Consider the following 21,347-nt stretch of genomic DNA (forward strand, 5'->3'; position numbering starts at 1 on the left):
ATACAATCTAATAGCATTAGTTAGATGATGATCATTTCCATTTTTTACTGTTATAAGTAAGGCTACAAATCTACATCCTTAAATATACTTCATTCCAATGTACTTCTCTATTGAATAGAAAGCTGTCATCTGCTGAGGGTCAATGATAAAAATATGGGTTGGTCTTTTCCTAAGATTACATTATTGTTAAATATGATTTTAAACTTCTTAAAGAGGCAAATTTTCAAAACGAATACAAAAGTGAGAAAATGAAAAACAAAATCCCTTATTATTCTACGTTCACTGACATTGTCCAATATATAAACACAAGCCAACTGGAGCAAAAGATGATTTGTCATCCAGTATCTGAGCGTGTATATGCTAAATCCCAGGGGAATCAGTGTTTTGGTATTTGACAACTTACCCTGAGTCTTTTCTTGACCAAACAGATCTTAAGCAATTGGGCCCTACCCAGAGAGACACAGCCTTATTTTTAGATCTGGTTTCCCAATGTGGACTTCACAGTCTAACTAGAGAGGGACCTTTGGCAAATCACTTAATCCAACAGCCTGATGTTCCTCTTTTGTTCAATGGAGGGTCTGGCTCGGACGCTACAACTCGTATGGCCCAGGTCACAAGGTGTGCTGGCAGGAATCAGCCTAAACCTACAGGTGTGGGAGTGGCCAAGCTCTGAAGACCTAGAGCTCTGCTCTGAATCTGCCAACTAATTGCTTTGTGGCCCTGGGCAGGTTACTGAGCCACTGGCAAGTCAGTCTCCAAGGCTGTCAGTTGGTATTTACCTCATAGAGAGCTATAAAAGCTCAGTGAGATAAAGCACAAACACTGCCTCTTCCTGTGCCAGATGGCAGAGATGCCCTCATCTTTGGGCATCTTCCCAAAGATGAATGGCAGCTTCCACTGCTTTCAACACCAAAACACGTGTCAGTGCTCTATATCCCAGTTTATGTCACAGCAATAGCAGCAGGCACTCCTGTAGCATCTCTTATGTGATCACATTCCGAAGTATTTCATAACTATGTATTTAACCCTCCCAAACCCATAAGGTTAATACTGTTATTGTATGTTATTATTATGTTATTATGTATATTATATATGTTTCCATTTTTCAAAAGAGGAAATAGGCCCCCAAAGGCTAAGAAACTTGCTCAAAATCATGATTACTGAAGAGCATAACAGTCTTAACTACTATCAAACAGGCTTATGATTGTTTTCAAATATCTGTATTTACAGTACGGATACTTTCAAGTATCTGTATTTACAGATATGGATATAAATGATATTTCCCTCTATTCTGATAGCTCCTTAACTTTAATACCTGATACCAAGATCTCTTTCTTGCCAAGATTTTAAAAATTAAGATTACTTTGCTAAACACTCAATTTTCACCCTACCACTTACTTTAAAAACCTAGAGTGAGTGCCAGATGGAAACTGGTTTTAAAGGAGCCTCTATAAAAAGAGTGAACAGTCAAGGGAACAGAATAGAGAGAATAGAGAACCCAGAAATGGACCCTCAACGCTATGGTCAACTCATCTTCGACAAAGCAGGAAAGAATATCTAATGGAAATAAGACAGTCTCTTCAACAAATGGTTCTGGGAAAATTGGGCAGCTACATGCAGAAGAATGAAACTGGACCATTTCCTCATACAATATGCAGAAACAGACTCAAACTGGATGGAAGACCTAAATGTGAGACAGGAATCCACCAAAATCCTAGAAGACAACATATGCAACACCCTCTGTGACCTCGGCTGCAGCAACTTCTTGCTAGACATGTCTCCAAAGACAAGGGAAACAAAGGCAGAAATGACCTACTGGGACTTCATCAAGATAAAAAGCTTTTGCACAGCAAAGGAAAGAAAAGACGACCAACAGAATGGGAGAAAGTATTTGCAAATGACATATCAGATAAGGGGCTGGTATCCAAGATCTATAAAGAAATTATCAAACTCAAAACCCAAAAAACCAATAATCCAATCAAGAAATGAGCGGAAGACATGAATAGCCCTTTCTCCAAAGATGACCTACGCATGGCCAACAAGCACATGAAAAAATGCTCCACATCACTCGGCATCGGGGAAATACAAATCCAAACTGCAAGGAGAGCCCACCTCACACCATGGTTCAAATGAACAAGTCAGGAAACAGCAGGTATTGGTGAGGATGTGGAGAAAGGGGAGCCCTCTTGCACTGTTGGTGGGAAGGCAGGCTGGTGCAGCCGCTCTGGAGAACTGTGTGGAGGTTCCCCAAAAAGTTGAAAATAGAGCTGCCCTACGACCCAGCAATTGCACTACTGGGGATTTACCCCAAAGATACAAATGTAATGATCTGAAGGGGCACCTGCACCCCAGTGTTTAGAGCAGCGATGTCCACAAGAGCCAGACTATGGAAAGGGCCCAGATGTCCATGGGCAGATGAATGGATAAAGATGTGGTCTGTAGACACACAATGGACTATCACTCAGCCATCAGAAAGAATGAAATCTTCCCACTTGCAGTGACGTGGATGGAACTGGAGGGCATTATGCTGAGTGATAGAAATCAATCAGAGAGAGCCAATTATCCTATGATCTCCCTCATCTGTGGAATTTAAGAAACAAAACAGAGGATCATAGGGGAAGGGAGGGCAAAATAAAACAAGATAAAATCAGAGAGGGAGACAAACCATAAGAGACTCTTAATCACAGGAAATAAACTGAGGGCCTCTGGAGGGGAGGGCATGGGGTAACTGGGTGATGGGCACTAAGGAGGGCACAAGCTGTAATGAGTGCAGGGTGTTTTTTAAGACTGATGAATCACTGAGCTCTACCTCTGAGACCTATAATACATTATATGTTAATTAATTGAATTTAAATAAAATAAAAACAGAAAACAAAACAAAACAAAAAAGAGTGAATGGTGGGCAGCCTGGGTGGCTCAGTGGTTTAGTGCTGTCTTCAGCCCGGGGCCTGATCCTGGAGACCCGGATCGAGTCCCATGTCGGGTCCCAAGTCCCTGCATGGAGCCTGCTTTTCCCTCTGCCTGTCTCTCATGAATAAATAAAATCTTTTAAAAAAATTTCTGTAATGGATACAATCTTGTCTTGATCGGTTTCAGAGGCCTCTGAACCTTAGTATAACACATATGTCCCAAAGGCCAGGGACAGATGATACTCCTTGGCACCCACCAGAGAGCCTGGCACATTGTCTTGTTGTGGCACATCCTCAGTCTAGTCTTGCAAAGGTACCATGGTCAATTCAGTAATTTTCAGGATATTCATTGCTGGTCATGCGACCTTTTTTTTTTTTTGAATAAAAATTTCAGTGTAAAATCCAATGTAAAAAGTTAAAGCTGAGCTGCTGTGGATTAGGGAAAGAAAACCCAAGCTGTCTACTGTTTCCTTCCCTGTTGGAGTCCCAAGTCCCCCTGACAGGAGCCTCCAGGTTCCAGAGACCGTTTGAAAACTGGAACTGGGGCTCTGATTTCTCACAGACCTGGGTATGAATTCCCAGCCCTGCCACTTCCTGGCTAAAGGGTCTTGGGCATCTCATCTTTCTCCAAGTCTCAGTGTCCCATCTATAAAACAGAGAGACCACCACTGAGTTCCCAGACTGATACCAGGATTTAAAAGAATGCATACAAGTAAGTATCCAGCCCATAGTAAGCATTCAGTAAAGTGTAGAACTTTATTACTAATCCTCAAATACCCTTTTTTCTTCCTTTTAAAACTCCCCCCCCCCAAGGACAGGGAACAGAATGTCCTATGGAAACATGATTCCCTCAGGGCTACAAATATTTAGTGCAGAGTTACGGGAGTCAAAATATTTTCCCTATTTATCACTGTTCTTTGAACAATCTGTTTATAAAAAAAAAAAGCCCCATAATGACCAGAATCCTTCTAAAACTTGGTATTTTCCAGTGAGCACAAACTAAGATACCGTAGATGTTAAGATACAGTAGAAACAGTCACCAGCAAGTGGTCTTCATCCTTGACCATACCTACAAGGGCATCATGGGCACGCAGCTTCCATGCTCCAGCTGCTTCAGGCAGCAAACCTCACCACGCCCCACAGGCTGTGGTCCATTTTTTCATTCACTTTACCTGGAATTCTCATCCTTTCACCTGTCTGCTTGACAACATTCAAAGCATCAGCTCCCCTGATAAGCCTTTCTCCATTTTACCAAGCATCCTGGAAGTTAGGCCTCTGAATGTCCATTGCCCCATTACGGTGCTTTTCCCATTAAAGGGATTGGGTGTAGAGCCTCCAGCTCTAGTTCCTAAAGAGAAAGGTCCAGGCCTTGTCGCTCTTTGTATCCTCTCACACGGATCCCAGTAGACAACAGGAGCCCCCTGAATATTTGAATCAATATATAAGTAAATAACTAAGAGACGAATTTGGGTTAATGACCCAAATCTACTAGTTACCAAGATGAAAGTTTGGGTCATTAAGTGCTTCATCTTTGAAATCTGTTCTCAGCTCTAAAATGGAAATGTAAAGAATTCGGAGTCTTTAACATAGCTTAAATGAGGAAAACTTGTGAAGGGCCTAGCACAGTGCCTGAGATGTAACAAGTGCTCCGTAAACAGCCCTTGCATTTCTTTCATTTCCCATCCTCGCTGTTCCTCCCGAATAGCCTCCCTTGAAAATGATTAAGTTCCTTCTCAGTGCTGCCACTGCCACCTGGAAATGCAAATGGTTGTATTTCATAAGAACAATATTCCAACATTATTTTTAAGTAGCAAGCATCTGTGCACTGTTGGTGGGAATGTCAAATGGTGCAGCCATTATGGAAAACAGTATGGTGGTTCCTCAAAAAAAAAAAAAAAGTTAAAACTAGAACTACTATATGATCCAGCAATCCCACTTCTGCATATATATCCAAGAGAAATGAACTCATTATCTCCAAGAGGTATCTGTACCCCTATGTTTAGTGCAGCATTATTCACACCAGCCAAGGCATGGAAACAGCCTAAGTGCCCACAGATGGATGAATGGATAAACAAAACACATATATAGTAAAACACATACTACGTATACAGTCTATTATAAATATCTTAAATTGCCTGTTACATTTAAATTTTCTATGATATATAATGGGATACAAGTTATTCAACCACAAAAAGGTGACCCTGCCATTTAAGACCACATGGATGAAACCTGAAGGCATTATGCTAAAGGAGGTCAGACATAGATAAATATTCTATAATCTCATTTATATGTGGAATCTAAAGAAAAGTGAAACTCTCAGAGTGGATTGGTGATTGCCAAGGACCAGGGAGCATGGGAAATGGGGAGATGCTGATCAAATGGTAGAAACTTCTAGGACAAGTTCTGAGGATCTAATGTATGGCATGGGGACCATAGTTCATGATACTGTATTATATACTTATATCTCAGTACAGCTGGGAAAAAAGTATCAGTTTCTACATCCTCCGGCATTTCTTTCTGAATTCTAGATTTATGTTATAAATCTAGAATTATATATTATAAATTATTATAATATTAATTATTATAATTATAAATTATTAATATAATTATAATTAATATAATAATTGTATTAATATTTATCAGTTTCTGTAAAAATCTTAATCACCAAAATTGCTGATTAAAAAAAAATCCTTTCATGTGATCTGTGAGGGCAAAAAGAAAAGATAGTATGTGTTATACAGTATTGAAATTTTTTTCTTAAGATTTATTTATTCATGAGACACACAGAGAGAGAGGCAGAGACACAGGCAGAGGAAGAAGCAGGCTCCCTGCGGGGAGCTGGACATGGGACTCGATCCCAGGACCTGAGCCGGAGGCAGATGCTCACCTGCTGAGCCACCCAGGAGTCCCTATTGAAACGTCTCTAATAAACGGTATTGGTAAAATAATCTTTACATTTTAAATGAACAATTCAATCCAATTATGGGATTTAAATCAGAAGTTTTCACATTGATAGTTCTTGGGAACGGCTATTTTTACAGACTTGATCCTTCATCTTGTTGGTGTTCTCATTGTCTCAGTCCGGTGTGTATACTCTCACCACACTCCCCCCCTCCCCCTGCCCCGGAATGGCTGCACCACCTCATTTCTTAGAGGGTATCTTAACTTTACATTTCATTTTGTATTACAGTAATCAGAAAATTTCCAATCCAGAAAACAAATTTGTCATTTTCCCGTCAGGTATGAATCCCTAGGAGGATTCTGGCTCCTCCTGGATGAAGCAAAAAAAATCTTCAACAAAGCATACAAGGTCCTCTCCTTGACCCTCCCACCTTGCCTCCTTTCCCCTCCACCCTCTCCTCTTCAGCCGCACTGAACTTTGCGTTCCTCAAGGTCCAGATGCTTCTTCACCACCGGGCCTTTGAACGTGCTGTTTACGGCCTCACCTTCCCCCTCACCTGGCTGCCTGTAGGTCTCAGCCACGGGCATCTCTTTGCCGTGGCTCCCATACCTTATCTCCTGGGGGGGGGATCTCTTCCCTCCTAATCACTTCTCAGGCCCTCAACCCCATGAGGGCAGGGACCATGTTTAACTTCTTTATCTCTATATTTCTCTGCTAGCTAGTGTGTGCCACAAACCATTTTAGGCCTTCCATAAATGTCCTCGGGATCAATGGAATAAATAGATCTACAGAGCAGACAATTCAACTCCCATCACTCTAGGGCCCTTGATTTCCAGTCTTAGCAGCATTCCACATGGTGGGTTAGCCACGACCTCAGCAAGGAAAGAGTTAACACAGCCTGTTTCCTCCCTTCTTGCTTACCTCTGGGAACACCTGCAGTAGCAGTAAGGACCCCAGCCAAACTCTGAGCACTGTACTCCTGAAATGTTCACTAATGAACGATGGGATTTTGTACCCCCACGTCCAGGGAAGGCCAGGACGCACCAGGCCAAAGTGTCGTTTAAAGTAAACACGAAGATTCATGAGGTGCACCTGGTATCTCGCAGAAGCCTGCACTCTGGATGGTTGCACAGTCACATGACCAGCTCCTCTGAAGGGCCCTGGACTGCCAAGACTTGAGTGGCCTTCCTTGGGTGGAGGGACAGTTCACAGCTGGAGAAAAACACCTATCCGGGGGGCCTCACAGATTTTTAGGGAGAGTAAAGAAGCCAATGCTGACCTTTTGGGTCTTCGCCTATGTAGATCATTATGCTGCTGCTCCTAGTGGGTGGTCAAGGGGACCCCAAAAACCACTTCTTGAGATGCTGCCCTTCCTGGATGCCTGTGACCCCACTCTTACTTTTCCTCCTACTATATTGCTGCTCTTCATCTCCTTTACTGGCTTCTGGCTTTACCAGATTCTAATGGCCTAGTGCCCTATAGCTCTATCCTGGTGTTATCTTCATTCACTTTTAGTATTGAAACTCTTGGAACTGAAAATTATCTATATATCGATGACCCTCAAGTGTATTTGTTTATTTCTCTAGCCAACCTCTCCCCCAAACTCTAAACCCATACCCAACTACTGGTCATCCCCAATGATTGTCTACTAAGGGCTTCAACTTACAAAAATTGTCTCAATCAAACCTCTTGATTTCAACCCAAACTTGTCTTTTTCTAGCTGTCCCCATCTTGGTCAATCATACTCCCCACAATCAGTTAGCTAAGCACAAAAGCTAAAGGTCATTCCTGGATTTTTTTTCCCCCCTCCTGATCTCCCCCTTCCCCTTCCAATCCATTAGCCAGTATTGTTGGCTTTATTTCTGGAACAAATCTCTAATCCTTCCACTTCCTTCCATTTCTAATACACCATCTTAATCAAAATCACCGCCATCACCATTTGCTTGGATTATAATAACTGGATTATTCTCTCTGCTTCTATACTTGCCCCTTTCTTATTCTCTATTCAGCAGCCAAAGTTACTTTTTAAAAAATCTGCCTCAGTTTATATGGCTGTCCTTAAAACCCTCCAATGGTTCCCTATTATCCTCAGAACAGAATTGAACTTTCTACGCTTGAATTGGCTTGCAAAGTACTCTACGATCTGTCCCTGCACGCACCTCCAACGTCACCCAATATAACTCTCCCTTTGCTCAGTATGCTCCAGCTTGCCTGGTTTTGCTTCTGTTCTTAGAACACAGCAATAACCCTGTCCACCTCAGGGCCTTGGCGATTGTTGCCCACTTCTGCGTTTGGAACTAGTGTTTGCTGTAGATCCCATAAACACATTTTGTGCACTTAAAAGTACATGTTCTTAAAACAAAAGATGACCAAGCCCAATTAAACTGTTTTTATTAAACCCAGAATGTGGTATATCCCAGTTTATCTTTGTTTCTTTAAAAACAGAAAGGAACTTACCAGTAGCAAATGATAAACCAGCTCGGCTTACCTCTAGGATGGTTAAGATTATTCAACCGAGTTCCTAAGAGTAATAGGAAAAAAAAATTCTCCAATTGAATAGCCTTTATCTGAAATTTAACTGCATGTACACCTGGTATTATTATTAAAGGGCATATAAATCTTTCTGATTAAAAAGTAATGGGGAAGCTGTTGAATTGCTGCATGTTGAAACGATCTGTGTGCTCTACACATCTTGAGGCATCTTTACTCACAAAAATGACTACTACCTCCTGCTTTTAAGAAGATATTAATGGGTGGAACTTACTGAGTTACCAATGGTGGGCAAGGGAATGAATATTTAGTAGGACCTAAAAACTAAGGTTCTTCCACAGTCTGTCTACCTGGGAATTTGCAGTACCTTTGCCTTTCTGATCCACTCCAAGCAAGGATAATTAAACATGCTGGAGGTCTTCATCTTAAATCTGTACAACATTCCTGAGAGTGGATGGAAAAAAAGAAAAAAAGACACTTTGAATAGAGAGGTTTCCATTCTCTGCTGAACTGTCAGGGAGCAGGGGGCAGATTTCATCACAGGATTCTTTTCCTCTCTTTTTAAATTCTCTAAATAGACACTTAAATTGTCTTTGCACTGTTCAAATAAAACAAGGGATATTTACTCAAAGTCTTCTTACAGGAGGTGCATGCATATCTCCTATATTTACTCTCTTTTAATACATGTTTAGTTAGCATTTGGGGGACCCGATGACTCTAGGCTTGTCAGAATAATTCAATTATCCCCTTCACTGCCTGAAGACACTCACGTCCTCCTACCACCTCCTACGCCCCAGTGACTTATCCTGGAGCTGCGGCATCTACCTCTCCAACTTAGGTTATTTGTCATAAAAAGAGCAATTCAACAGTTTCCTCATTACTGTTTAATTAGATTTATTTACACCATAATACTACTTTCAGATACAGGCTACTCAACTGGGGAATGCATTTTTTTTCTATTTTTAATTTTTTTCTATTTTCTATTTATTTTTTTCTTAGACACTCAAATACCATAAAAATACCATAAAATACTTGACAGACTGAAGTACTTACTACATACAATTTATGTACCGATACAAAGTTGTATACCTAAAGCTGGAGATGGGAAATGTAACTGCATAAGAGCATATAGTGTAATAAGGTGACTGTGTTCTATACTGTATGAAAGTAGATTTATATTCATGTTTCACTTACTATGGGTGGAAAAACTCTTTAGGGCTGACACCAGTGCTTGTCCTTTCAGAAGCACGCATCCAGGCCTAGGATATGAAGATGAACACAGCCTGAACCCTGACCCCCTCCCCAGGTGCAAACGGAGCTAAAGCCCCCGAAGGTGCTAGGAAGAGGAGTACAGGGAGATGCTAACTCTGCCCGAGGGATGGAGAAAGGCTTCCAGGGAGAGTTAACATTTAGAACTAAGCCATAATGAACTGAATGAGTGATCAAAAGGCCTGGGACACCCATTCTCACTCTAAAAATGGGACATTGTACTAAATTTTGTCTGACTGTGTTCATAGCATAGTTGTGTTCTTTGTCAGAAAGGTATCCTAGGCATGTATTTGGATAATTGTTCATGTTTTGCTCAAGTATGGTTCTAGTTTCCTCAGAGATTTTTATCAGAGAAATTAAAAATCTGGGAAAGCAAGTGGTGGGAAGCTCTTTACTTAGAAGGGGGATTTCCTTGGTTTCTTCCACTGAACTCTGCGAAAGGGTAACCCTTCCAATACATGAGCACGTCTGCTCATGCCTTTATAACCCCCCCCCTTCCCCACGAAGGCTGTTGTTATCTGCGGCTCTGGGTAAGTTCACGATAAGTCCGGGGCGCCAGTTTAAAGGTAATTTGTTTGAAGTTGGCAGCCTTTTTCTAATGGAGACCAAGCCCTCCAGCTGAGCTTGCTGCAGCTATTATGCCATGGGTCACAGACCAGAAAGTTTGTACTTTAAAACATCCGACACGCAGCAATCCTTACAGATGAGAAACACTCTTAATGTGCAACTCTTGTCTGTTTCCTTTTATTATTTTTTTGATTTAAATTCAATTTGCCAACATAGAACACCCAGTGCTCATCTCATCAGGTACTCTCCTCAGTGCCCATCACCCAGTTACCCTTCTGCAACCCTTTGTTTCCTAGACTTAGGGGTCTCCCTGTCTAATTTTTCCCCACTCAGTTCCCCCCCTTCCCTTGTGGTCCCTTTCACTACTTCTTATATTTCACATATGAGTGAAACCAATGATAATTCTCTTTGAATGACTCATTACACTCAGCATAATACCCTCCAGTTCCATCCATATCGAAGTAATTGGTAGGTATTTGTCTCTTCTGATGGCTGAGAAATATAAATATATACATATTAATATATTACATACACACACACACACACATACACACACATCACATCTTTATCCATTCATCTGTCAAACCTAATCATGGCTCCTTCCACCATTTGGCTATTGTGGGCATTGCTGCTGTGAACATTGGGGTGCAGGGGTCCTGTTATTTCTCTACATCTCTATCTTTGAGATAAATACCCAGTAGTGCAATTGCTGGGTTGTAGGGTAGCTCTATAATTAACTTTTAACCAAACTCAAATTAGGATGTAGTAACTTCTCAGCAGACCACCATACTCTATTACATTCAATCACCAGGGAGCTAGGAGGAGCACCAATTGCTTTAAATCACTAGATAGGACCATCTGATTTAATCGCTTTCTCAAAAAAAAAAAAATCACTTTCTCCTAACCCAGAGGCAAGTTGGAATTTGAAATAATCTTAAACTTTTTTTTCTTCCTTTAGAATTCTTTTTATCTTAGGTACTCTTAAAGAAAGGGCATTCTAGATATATAAACTAAAAGAAGGAGACAGGACTAATGGCAGTTTTTATTGCTTGACTCCAGACACCGCTGTCACCGCCAGTGTTACCTCCAGACACACATATTCATTGATTAAGAACAGAGACCAAACACCTTTTGGATGCTGGCTACATAAACTTGAATCTAGGTCTGTGATTTTATTTTATTTTATTTTTTTTAGGTCTGTGATTTTACTTCAACAGTTCCTAACCCTATCAGTTTATGCCTCTTTTCTTCAGGTCCAATCTATCTTCCTTTACTATGCTGGCATAACACATTTACATACATGATTTCAAGAAGATCGATAGAACAGTCAAATTATATAAAGATAAATAAAAGGAAAACAACTTAGAATAGTGTATGGGATCACTAGGTAAGAACTGGGGCATGATTCACTAAAAGACAGGAGAAAGTGAGATGCTTATGTCTGTGCCTGAAAGTCACCACGAATGCATCTGCTACAAAGGCTGACTGATTCAGCTGCGTGGTCACTGGTGTCAGGGTTTTATGAATGTGAAGTCCCCCTCAGTCAAGTTCAGAGCTGCGGAAAATAGAATTTCCCCTCAACTGACATACAATTACATTCCTGAAAAGTTCAGTTTATATTAAGACTATGGGAAAGTATTTTTATTTGTACATAAAACAGAATGTAGTGTTAGGTTCAGATAACTGTAAACTGGTCTTAGAGGGCATTAGGAAATGTGAGTGACAGCTTCTTTCCTCTGCATAACTATTCGTGCATTGCTGACAAGATCAGAAGAATGCATCAGATGGGTTCTCCCACCACCCCCCAAAGATTTTTAAGTTATGGCCTAAACCTCCAGCTCACATTTCCAAAATTCCCCCAGGGGGCGGTACTGCTCTTAAGGAGAATAGCCAGTCTCCGAAGAGATGGCATTTCGGTGGGTGGATGCCCCTTAAGTGTGCAAACCAGAATCTCAGAAGTCTCCTTTCACCTCATACTCAGAGTTTTGCATATAGAAAAAAAATTATCTTTACAACAAAAGATGGAATCTGAACTGGTTTAGATGAAACCGAATACTTAAAAGGGGTCAAGGAATTCCACAGAGAATCACTTAACACATTAAAAAAAAATTAACGTAAGACTTTTCTTGGATGATCGAGGATGCTTGCCAACTTTTTCAGATCAAGGGTCAGAGGCAAGATGGGGGTGGGCAGGACATACAGAGCAGAGGAGGTAAGGAACAGGGCAGAGGAAAAAGTAGCTGGAGAAACTTTATAGTAAAGAAGGTTCAGTATTTGGCACAAGGCAGACATTGGTTTCAATCATTAATAATTTGGTTCCTCTGTCATTTACTATGTACAACTCATTTAATCTCAATTCTTCATGTGTAAATTGGATAATAATGGTATTTCAAACCACTGTTAGAATCACCAGGTGAAACATGTAAAGTACCAGCCAAATAGTAAAACTTACTTGATGTTGGCTGTCATTTTTTAAAAGTCTCAAATGCCACTTGTCCCTAAAGTGTTGCTGTTTAGATATGTTTGAAACTTGGAATAAAAATAGTTACTAGATCTAAGAAGCAGAGTAAAATTCTATGTCACTGTGGATATTCGGTCTCACATTCCTCTTATAAAATATAGAACAAACGTAGGGGAAGTCTAAATCATTTCTTTTTTTAAAAAAAATTTTATTTATTTATGATAGTCACAGAGAGAGAGAGAGAGATGCAGAGACACAGGCAGAGGAAGAAGCAGGCTCTATGCACTGGGAGCCCGACGTGGGATTCGATCCCAGGTCTCCAGGATTGCGCCCTGGGCCAAAGGCAGGCGCTAAACCGCTGAGCCACCCAGGGATCCCTAAATCATTTCTGCATTTAAAAAAAAAAGGCAGATCTTTAAGAAACCTTGAATGGTCACAACAAAGCTAATATTTGTAATAGGTTTCAGAAAAGGATTTTGCCTTTTATTTTTTTTTATTTTTTTTTTTTAAAGACAACGTGATTTTATTTTTTTTTTTTTAGCATTCTTTTTTTTTTTTTTTTTTTTTTTTTTTATTTACGATAGTCATACAGAGAGAGAGAGAGGCAGAGACACAGGCAGAGGGAGAAGCAGGCTCCATGCACCGGGAGCCTGATGTGGGATTCGATCCCGGGTCTCCAGGATCGCGCCCCGGGCGAAAGGCAGGCGCCAAACCGCTGCGCCACCCAGGGATCCCGGATTTTGCCTTTTAAACTGTTCAAGGAGCAGAAAGTTTTGCCAAGCCAATATAGCTTTAAGTCACATACATTACAGAAGTTCTTAGATTTTAATGGTTTTCTTGATATTTGGTCCTCAATATGTCGGTATTTACATCATAATAAGCATTTTAGGGACACCGGGGTGGCTCAGTCAGGAAAGCATCTTAGTTTAAGTCAGTTAAACTCAGGCTCAGGTTTTGATTTTGGCTCAGGTCGTGGTCTCAGAGTCATGAGATGGAGAATGTCAAGTGGGCTCACTCTCCCTCTGCCCCCACCCTTGTTTGTGTGCATATGTGCCCCCTCTTGCTCAAGAAAAAAAAAAGAACATTTAATACAGGGTCCCAAGCAAAGTGGCTTTATGATCACACTTGAGAAATGGAGAGTGTGATAGAAAGGCAAATGTTGTGGCAACGTTTTATACACAATGTTCTCTTCTGAGGGAAAATCACCAGGTAAAATCTACCCCCATTGAGGACGGTGGACAAAGATCTGTGTAGGAGAACACAGCACATGCCTCTTTGGGGCAGGAGTCTAAACCAATTCTCGGGTTGGGGGGGGCGGTTACTGAGCATCTGAAATGGTTATTACTCCCGGCACAGTAGTTCAATTAATATCTATCGAATGAATACGTGAAGGTAAGTGTTGTTGGGAGAAAAGCATGAGAAATACTCCCCTATTCATTAAACAATGAAAATTCGAGTCTTCAATAATCCTTATTATTATGCCTTTTATAAGAAGGCAACATAAGACCTACCCTCTTAGGACATTTTTAGGCTTACAGTACAGTGTTGTTAACCGTGGGTGCTAGGCAGGAAAGTAGGCCTCTCTCTACAACAGATTCATCTTGTACAACCCAAACTCCATACTGACAAATACCACAGTCACCTTTCAAACCACTAACGTCCATACTGATTTACGAAGAAAAGAAGATTTAGAGAAGTTGTTTTCTCTTAGCATACGTTTCTTATGAGATCATAAAAGTCAAGACAATCTTTTTGGGAAAGCAATTTGGTTACATGTATCAAATACATTAACCTGCCTACAATCTGGTAGTTTCCTTTGGGGCAACTTCTCCCTCTGTAGCAGCTACTGTATCCCCAGCAGCAGCTTTGATGTAGCACTTACTATGTGCCCCAATTATCCAGCAACTGCAGGTCACACTGCTACAGAGTAGAGGGTCTAGAATTTGCACTCGGGCCTGAGGTTCCAAAGTCCACATCCCAACAACTTTTGCTGTCTTAGCTATGAAGATGTCTACACAATGGCATTGTTTCTAACAGGAAAACTTTACAAACTACATGCCCATCAGTGGGGTACAAGTTAAATAGACACTAAGATATCCACTGGTAGGACACAAGGCAGGCATTAAAAGTCAAATTTTGGAAATAACACGTTTGCATGGACAAACACGATCATTGGCTTAGCGCGAGGCAGGGAAAGGCGCAGAACAGCACACGCAGTGGTTTTAGCCTACCAAAGGTTTGCTTTGTGCAGTGAGATTTGAATTTCCTTCTTGGTGCTTTGCTGTATCTTCCAAATTCTCTAAATGAACTTGGATTCTTTTTGCACGCAAAAAAAAAAAAAAAGTTACTAACGATGTCCGTCTAGGTCAGCACAGCCCAATCAACATATGCTGCAAGCCGTATCATGTAAAATGTTCTAGTAACTGTGACTGCATTAACAAAAGTAAAGAAGCAGGTGAAATTTTAAATATACGTTTAACCTATAGTTCTAAATTATTTCAACAAGTGATCAACACAAACTTTTTTTTTTTTTTTTTTTTGCATTAAGGCTGCAAAATCACTTTCAGCACATCTCAATTTTCCCTAGTCACATTCCAACTCCAACTGCTCGATAGCCGGGTGACTCCTACTGTGATGGACAACCCAGCTGTAGATCTTCGGCAGAAGCTATACTTTCAAATCAAACGTGCCCAAACCAGGACTCTGAAACCCTCCACTAACAACTTCAATCTCCATGTAGCTATCTACATCTGTGTCAAACTGCTTCTTTAAAGGGCAAAGAGAGGTGCTTGGGAGGTACACGGATCTGTATTCGCATCCTCTAACACTTACTGGCTGTGTGAGCTTCAGCAATTAAAAAAAAAAAGGCACAGGAAGTTAAAGATTTTGTTTATTTATTCATGAGAGACAGGGAGAGAGGCAGAGACACAGGCAGAGGGAGAAGCAGGCTCCATGCAGGGAGCCCGATGTGGGACTCGATCCGGATCCCGGGTCTCCAGGATCACGTCCTGGGCCAGAGGCAGGTGCTTAACTGCTGAGCCACACAGGGATCCCCGCCCCCCCCCCCCCCCCCGTGCCTTATTTGACCTGTTTTGTAAACTCAAGGGTAACAATACCTACTCAGGAGTTGTTGAGATTGAAGTGATGTATTAAAACCTGTAAGGTGGAAAGCACTTGCTAATAGATTTTTATTATCTACTCCTTGCCCTTTGCAACCTTCTTTATTCAGATAAAGGTTAGACTTAGCAGGATGGAAGATTCTTAAAACTGAGATGGCAGAAAAATCTCATGTTAAATGGTCCTAAAACTAGAAAAAGAAATACTTGTTCACTGTTGGGAATGTAGACTGGTGCAGTCACTCTGGGAAAACAGAATGGAGGCTCCTCAAAAAGTTACAAATAGAACTACCCTACCCTCCAGTACTTGTACTACTGGGTATTTACCCCAAAAATACCAAAACACGAATTCAAAGGGGTATGTGTACCCCTATATTTGTAGCAGCAGGATTCACAATAGCCAAGATAGGGGAGCAGCCAAGTGTCCACTGACTGAGGATTGGATAAAGAAAATATGATGTGTGTATATACATATACATATATGTATATACACACACACCAGAATATTTATTATTTAGCCATAAAAAAATGAAATCGTGCCATTTACAACAATATGGATAGAGCTTGAGTGTGATGGTAAGCAAGATGTCAGTTGGAGAAACACAAGTACCTTATGGTTTCACTCATATGTGGAGTTTAAGAAACAAAGGAAAAAGAGAAACAAGATCAAGAAATGGACTCATAGAAATCTGAGAGTTACCAGAGGGGAGGGGAGGGGAGGGGAGGGCAGGATAGGTGAGAAGGGGTGATGGGGATTAAGAGGGGCACTTGTGATGAGCGTTGGGTGTTGTTTAGAACTGCTGAAAACTAGTATTACACTGTATGTTAACTAACTGGAATTAAAAAGCTAAAAAAAAAGTGGTGGCAAAAAGAAAAATATAAAATTTTGGGGGGTGTGAAGAGGCTTGTTGGGGATCCACAATAAATACTTTTGTCCTTTAAAGGGGGCTACCTAGGGATGCCTGGATGGCTCAGGGGTTGAGTGTCTGCCTTCCGCCCAGGGCACGATCTTGGAGACCCGGGATCCAGTCCTGCATCAGGCTCCCTGCAGGGAGCCTGCTTCTCCCTCTGCCTGTGTCTCGGCCTCTCTGTCTCTCATGAATAAATAAAATCTTTAAAAATAAAATAAAGGGGGCGACCTACTGGCAGGCAATGAATGGCACACAATTTTGCTTGCTTCCCACGGCTTTCACTCAGCAAATATTCATTTAACAAACATATAAATTACTGAATATGGGCCAACATTGTGCTAGACAGAGGGGGTTAGGAGTGGGGGGAAAAAAGGGATGGTGGTGGTGGTATATTCACTTAACTAAATGGAGGAATGAGTAAACCACTGAATATTGTCCCCTTTCTAGTTTTTCTCAATTTGGTGGTCAGTTTTTTGAGTTGCTTCTCTTGTTTCACCTAGGATTTGGCTAGGTTATTAGATAACAGGGTTTCCTCCAAAAGGTTCAAATGAAATATGATCAGTATACTATGGATGAATCCGGGTGAAGCGTATATGTGGGCTCAACTTTTGTGTAGGTTTCAAGCATTTCGAAATAAAAAATTGAAAAAAAACCCACCAATTATAATGGAAGGTAATCATCACAACTTGTATTAAAACATTTAATTAGGGATCCCTGGGTGGCGCAGCGGTTTAGCGCCTGCCTTTGGCCCAGGGCGCGATCCTGGAGACCCGGGATCGAATCCCACGTCGGGCTCCCGGTGCATGGAGCCTGCTTCTCCCTCTGCCTGTGTCTCTGCCTCTCTCTCTCTCTCTCTCTCTCTCTCTCTCTCTCTCTCTCTCTCTCGTGTGTGTGACTATCATAAATAAATAAAAATAAAAAAAATCTTTAAAAAAAACAAAAAAAATTTAATTATAATGGAAGATAATCATCACAACTTGTATCATGATTTGTAACAGATCAGAGCTACCTAGATGCCCCAAAAAAGGTGAATGACTAAGACCATTCACATAGCCAAGAGGATAAAACACTATATAGCAGGCAACCAATTTACATCTGCAGACTTTGTCAGTTTGCAGAAATATGGAATGAAATTGTGTGAATTGAGGAGAAAGGCAGACTAGGATCCATGATTACAGCAACAAAAATACAGGTGATGTGCATTTACAAAACCTAAGAATATATTTGGCCAGATAGGAATATTACTCTCTTCTAGGTACATTGCCCATGTTCATAATAAAAATAAATAACATGTATGGTAAAAGCTGTTTGCCAAGCAAATGTATCCCACACCAGAGGGTGGGACGGCCAGGGAAAACTGCCTATCTAGTGAAAAGGGTGTCAACAATTGAGCACTGATTTTCAATGGTCATAATATCACACATGCAGTGACACAGTGTACAGTTTAACACCCACCTCTTGGAACCTTTTTCCTAATCAGAGGAATTATTCAGAACAATATTCAACACAGCCATTTGACTACTGGCATCAGATTTTATTTTTCCATGATAGTTTCTCAGTCCTTTAACCACAAGAGTACAGACATACAAAGTGTGGGGGGAGGCTAAGGGCTCTCACTGTTACTGTGGTCTGATATCATGCAAGATGGATCGGTTCACATTAGGAAAGAGATTCCCCAATTGCCAAAACTTGCCAGATCGCTCAGTACTTAAAATTAGCAACACCCTCATCATCTTGTGGTTTAAATGATGACTGAACAATAACTCAAGATAGTTGTGTTCCATATTTGCTTTATTAAGATAATTAGTATTCTTAGATCTTTTAAAATTGCTCTTCTTTAGCCCTAGGGGGAAAGGATTTCAAAAGGCTGAGTACATATGCTGATTCAAGACACGATTTCTCACACACCCAACCTCTGTAATTTGGATTATTAGAGCAATATAGAGTAATTCTGACACCAACTCTCTGGCAACGTTGTTTGAAAAAGATACCATCACACACATGACCCAGCGTTTTTTATTTTGTACTGCATGTAAGTTTGTGTAATAGGTCTTCTTTAATATAAAAACCAGGACTTTAATTTTTTTTAAATGACTGAGAATATGGTAATTAAGAGACACTCCTTGCATCAAAGACTCAGAGCTAAAACCTAGATGTAGAGTTTGAACGCACCTTATTAAGAGATGCATAAACTTGACCAAACTTTTGATTTAAGCATCAGGTAATCCCTTTAAAGGTACCAACATAAAAACATTAAGAATGTTTTGATAAACTATTTGCCGCATCCTCGAGTATCTTTGCCTTTAAGTAGAGTGATCTGAATGCCAGTCCTGGTTATAAAATCTACCATCTGGTGATCTGGAGTAAAACATTTAGTATCTCTCTGATTCAAATTCTTGTCTATAAAAACGAAACAACGTATAGTCATTTATACTTAATATATAGTTTCTAAAACAACGAAGCAATTAAATGATAAATGTGAAAATGCTCTTCCCAGTCATTGCTGGCATCCATTTATTATCAGGCAATCGTCCTATTCAAATGGGTGATTCTAAAACAGCCAGTAATCATGATCAGAGCCACTCTTTTGCATAACTTTAAGAGGGCTAATTACACAGGACACAAATCTTACCAATGATACTATTTAACGTTAAAGGAAACTTATAGAAATGATGGGTTTTTCTTAAAGATTTTATTTATGCATGAGAGAGAGAGAGGCAGAGGGAGGCAGAGAGAGAGAGACACACAGAGAGAGAGACAGAGAGAGAGGCAGAGACCCAGGCTCTATGCAGGGAGCCGGATGCAGGACTCGATCCCAGGACTCCGGGGTCACGTCCTGGGCCAAAGGCAGGCGCTCAACCGCAGAGCCACCCAGGAATCCCCAGAAATGATGGTTTTGGCATCACTGTAAGTCCTGGGGCTAATTGCACACGACGGAAACCTCACCGCCAGAACGGAATCACTGCAGCTTACGGGAGACGTGAAAACCAAGTAAGCGAACGGTGCAAGCCACAGGTAAGGAAGCCAACAAGAAGGCAGCGCAAGGCGACAGCCCCCCGGACGCTGTCCGGACACAAAGTTCATCCACCAAGAAAAGCTAAAGGGCGCCCCTCGGGCAACCGGCGCCAGCCCGAAGGAAGGGCGTCCCTAACACGGGGCTCGGTGACCGCGAAGGGCAGCGGAGGCGCTTGGTGTCCGTCAGGTCCTCCTCCTGCTCCCCACAGTGACGGCAGGACGCGCGGCACCGGGGCCACCACGCCGGCACCGGGCGCCCTGGGGGCCGCAGGGCGGGGACGCGGCGCGGAGCGGCCGGGACGCGCCCTACCTTGCACCGACTTCCCGATGCTGTGTAAGCGGGTGATGGAGCTGTAGTTCCGGGCCACGGTCTTCAGGAACGCTTCCATCTGCTCCTGGTGGTGGTAGGCGAACTCCAGCGCGGCCGCCGCGGGCAGCAGCAGCCCCAGGCACAGGCGCGCGACCTGCATGCTCTGCGGGGACACGAGCGCGGCTGAGCGAGCTTGGACGTCCAGTCTCTCGGCCGCCCGTTACTCGGGCCGTTCTATGGCGCGTTATCGGCCTGTCTATCGGGGTTATTGGGGTTATTGTTTTACTTTGTTAATTTTTAATATAAATAAATACTACTAATTATAAACTATTAATAACTTTTTATTTATTTCAATTTATACTATTTTACAATAAAAAATCTACCTACTCACGCTCTCTCACACACAACCATAAAAATTTTCTATATTTTTACTTTTAATAAAAAAAAAAAAAAAAAAAAAAAAAACAACAAAAAATAAAAAAACAAAAAAAAAAAAAATAATATAAAAAAAAAAAAAAAAATAAAAAAAAAAAAAAACAAAAAAAAAAAAAAAAAAAAAAAAAAAAAAAAAAAAAAAAAAAAAAAAAAAAAAAAAAAAAAAAAAAAACACAAAAAAACAAAAAAAAAAAAAAAAAACAAAAAAAAAAAAAAAAAAAAAAAAAAAAAAAACACAAAAAAAAAAAAAAACAAAAAAAAAAAAAAAAAACAAAAAAAAAAAAAAAAAAAAAAAAAAAAAAAACAAAAAAAACCCCCCCCCCCCCCCCCCCCCCCCCCCCCCCCCTTATTTTTATTTTTTTTTTTTTTTTTTTTTTTTTTTTTTTTTTTTTTTTAATTATTTTTTTATTTTTTTTTTTTTTATTTATATATATTATTTTTTTTTTCCCCTTTTTTTTTTCCCCCCCCCCCCCCCCCCCCCCCCCCCCAATTTTTTTTTGCTTTTTCCCCCCCCCCCCCCCTTGGGGGTCCCTGGTGGGGAAATGGGGGGCGGGGGGGGGGGGGGGGGGGGGTGGGGGGGGCCCCCCCCCCCCCGGGGGGGGGGGGGGACCCCCGGCGGCTGCAGCGGGCACCCCCGCTCGGCGCGCCCAGCTCACCCCTGCCCGGTGCGCACCGCCGCCCGCCGCCTGCCGCCCCGGGGACCCGACATTTAGCCACGCGGGGGACGGCCGCTCCCGGGCGCCGCCCCGCCCCCGCCCCCGCCCCTGACGGACGTCCCGCCCGCCCAGTCGGGCGCCCGCGGATCCCCGGGGCGGGGCGGCCCTGCGCCCCTGCGCCCCTGCGCCCTTCGCACCTGGGCGATCCCGGCCCGCGGCGGCGGGGACCCGGGGGGCGGCGGGGAGCGGGGATGGGTGGGGGTCCGGGGGCGGCGGGGAGGGGGTGGGGGTGGCGGTCCCGGGGGT

At 41.9% G+C, this 21,347-nt stretch overlaps 1 protein-coding gene across 1 annotated transcript in view; it reads right to left on the reverse strand.

Annotated features, from left to right (window-relative positions):
• CPM (carboxypeptidase M) overlaps positions 1-21,117 on the reverse strand; it is a 72,676-nt gene extending 51,559 nt beyond the window's left edge. Inside the window, exons 1-2 of the mRNA XM_055328486.1 lie at positions 21,042-21,117; positions 19,951-20,113 (exon numbers count right to left, since the gene is read on the reverse strand). Coding sequence (XP_055184461.1) covers positions 19,951-20,110 — 160 coding nt within the window. The 5' untranslated portion in view covers positions 20,111-20,113; positions 21,042-21,117. The remainder of the gene's footprint in view (positions 1-19,950; positions 20,114-21,041) is intronic.
• Between the last annotated feature and the right edge of the window lie 230 nt (positions 21,118-21,347).

The sequence above is a fragment of the Nyctereutes procyonoides genome, unplaced genomic scaffold (assembly GCF_905146905.1).
Source record: "Nyctereutes procyonoides isolate TBG_1078 unplaced genomic scaffold, NYPRO_anot_genome, whole genome shotgun sequence".
Classification (NCBI taxonomy): domain Eukaryota; kingdom Metazoa; phylum Chordata; class Mammalia; order Carnivora; family Canidae; genus Nyctereutes; species Nyctereutes procyonoides.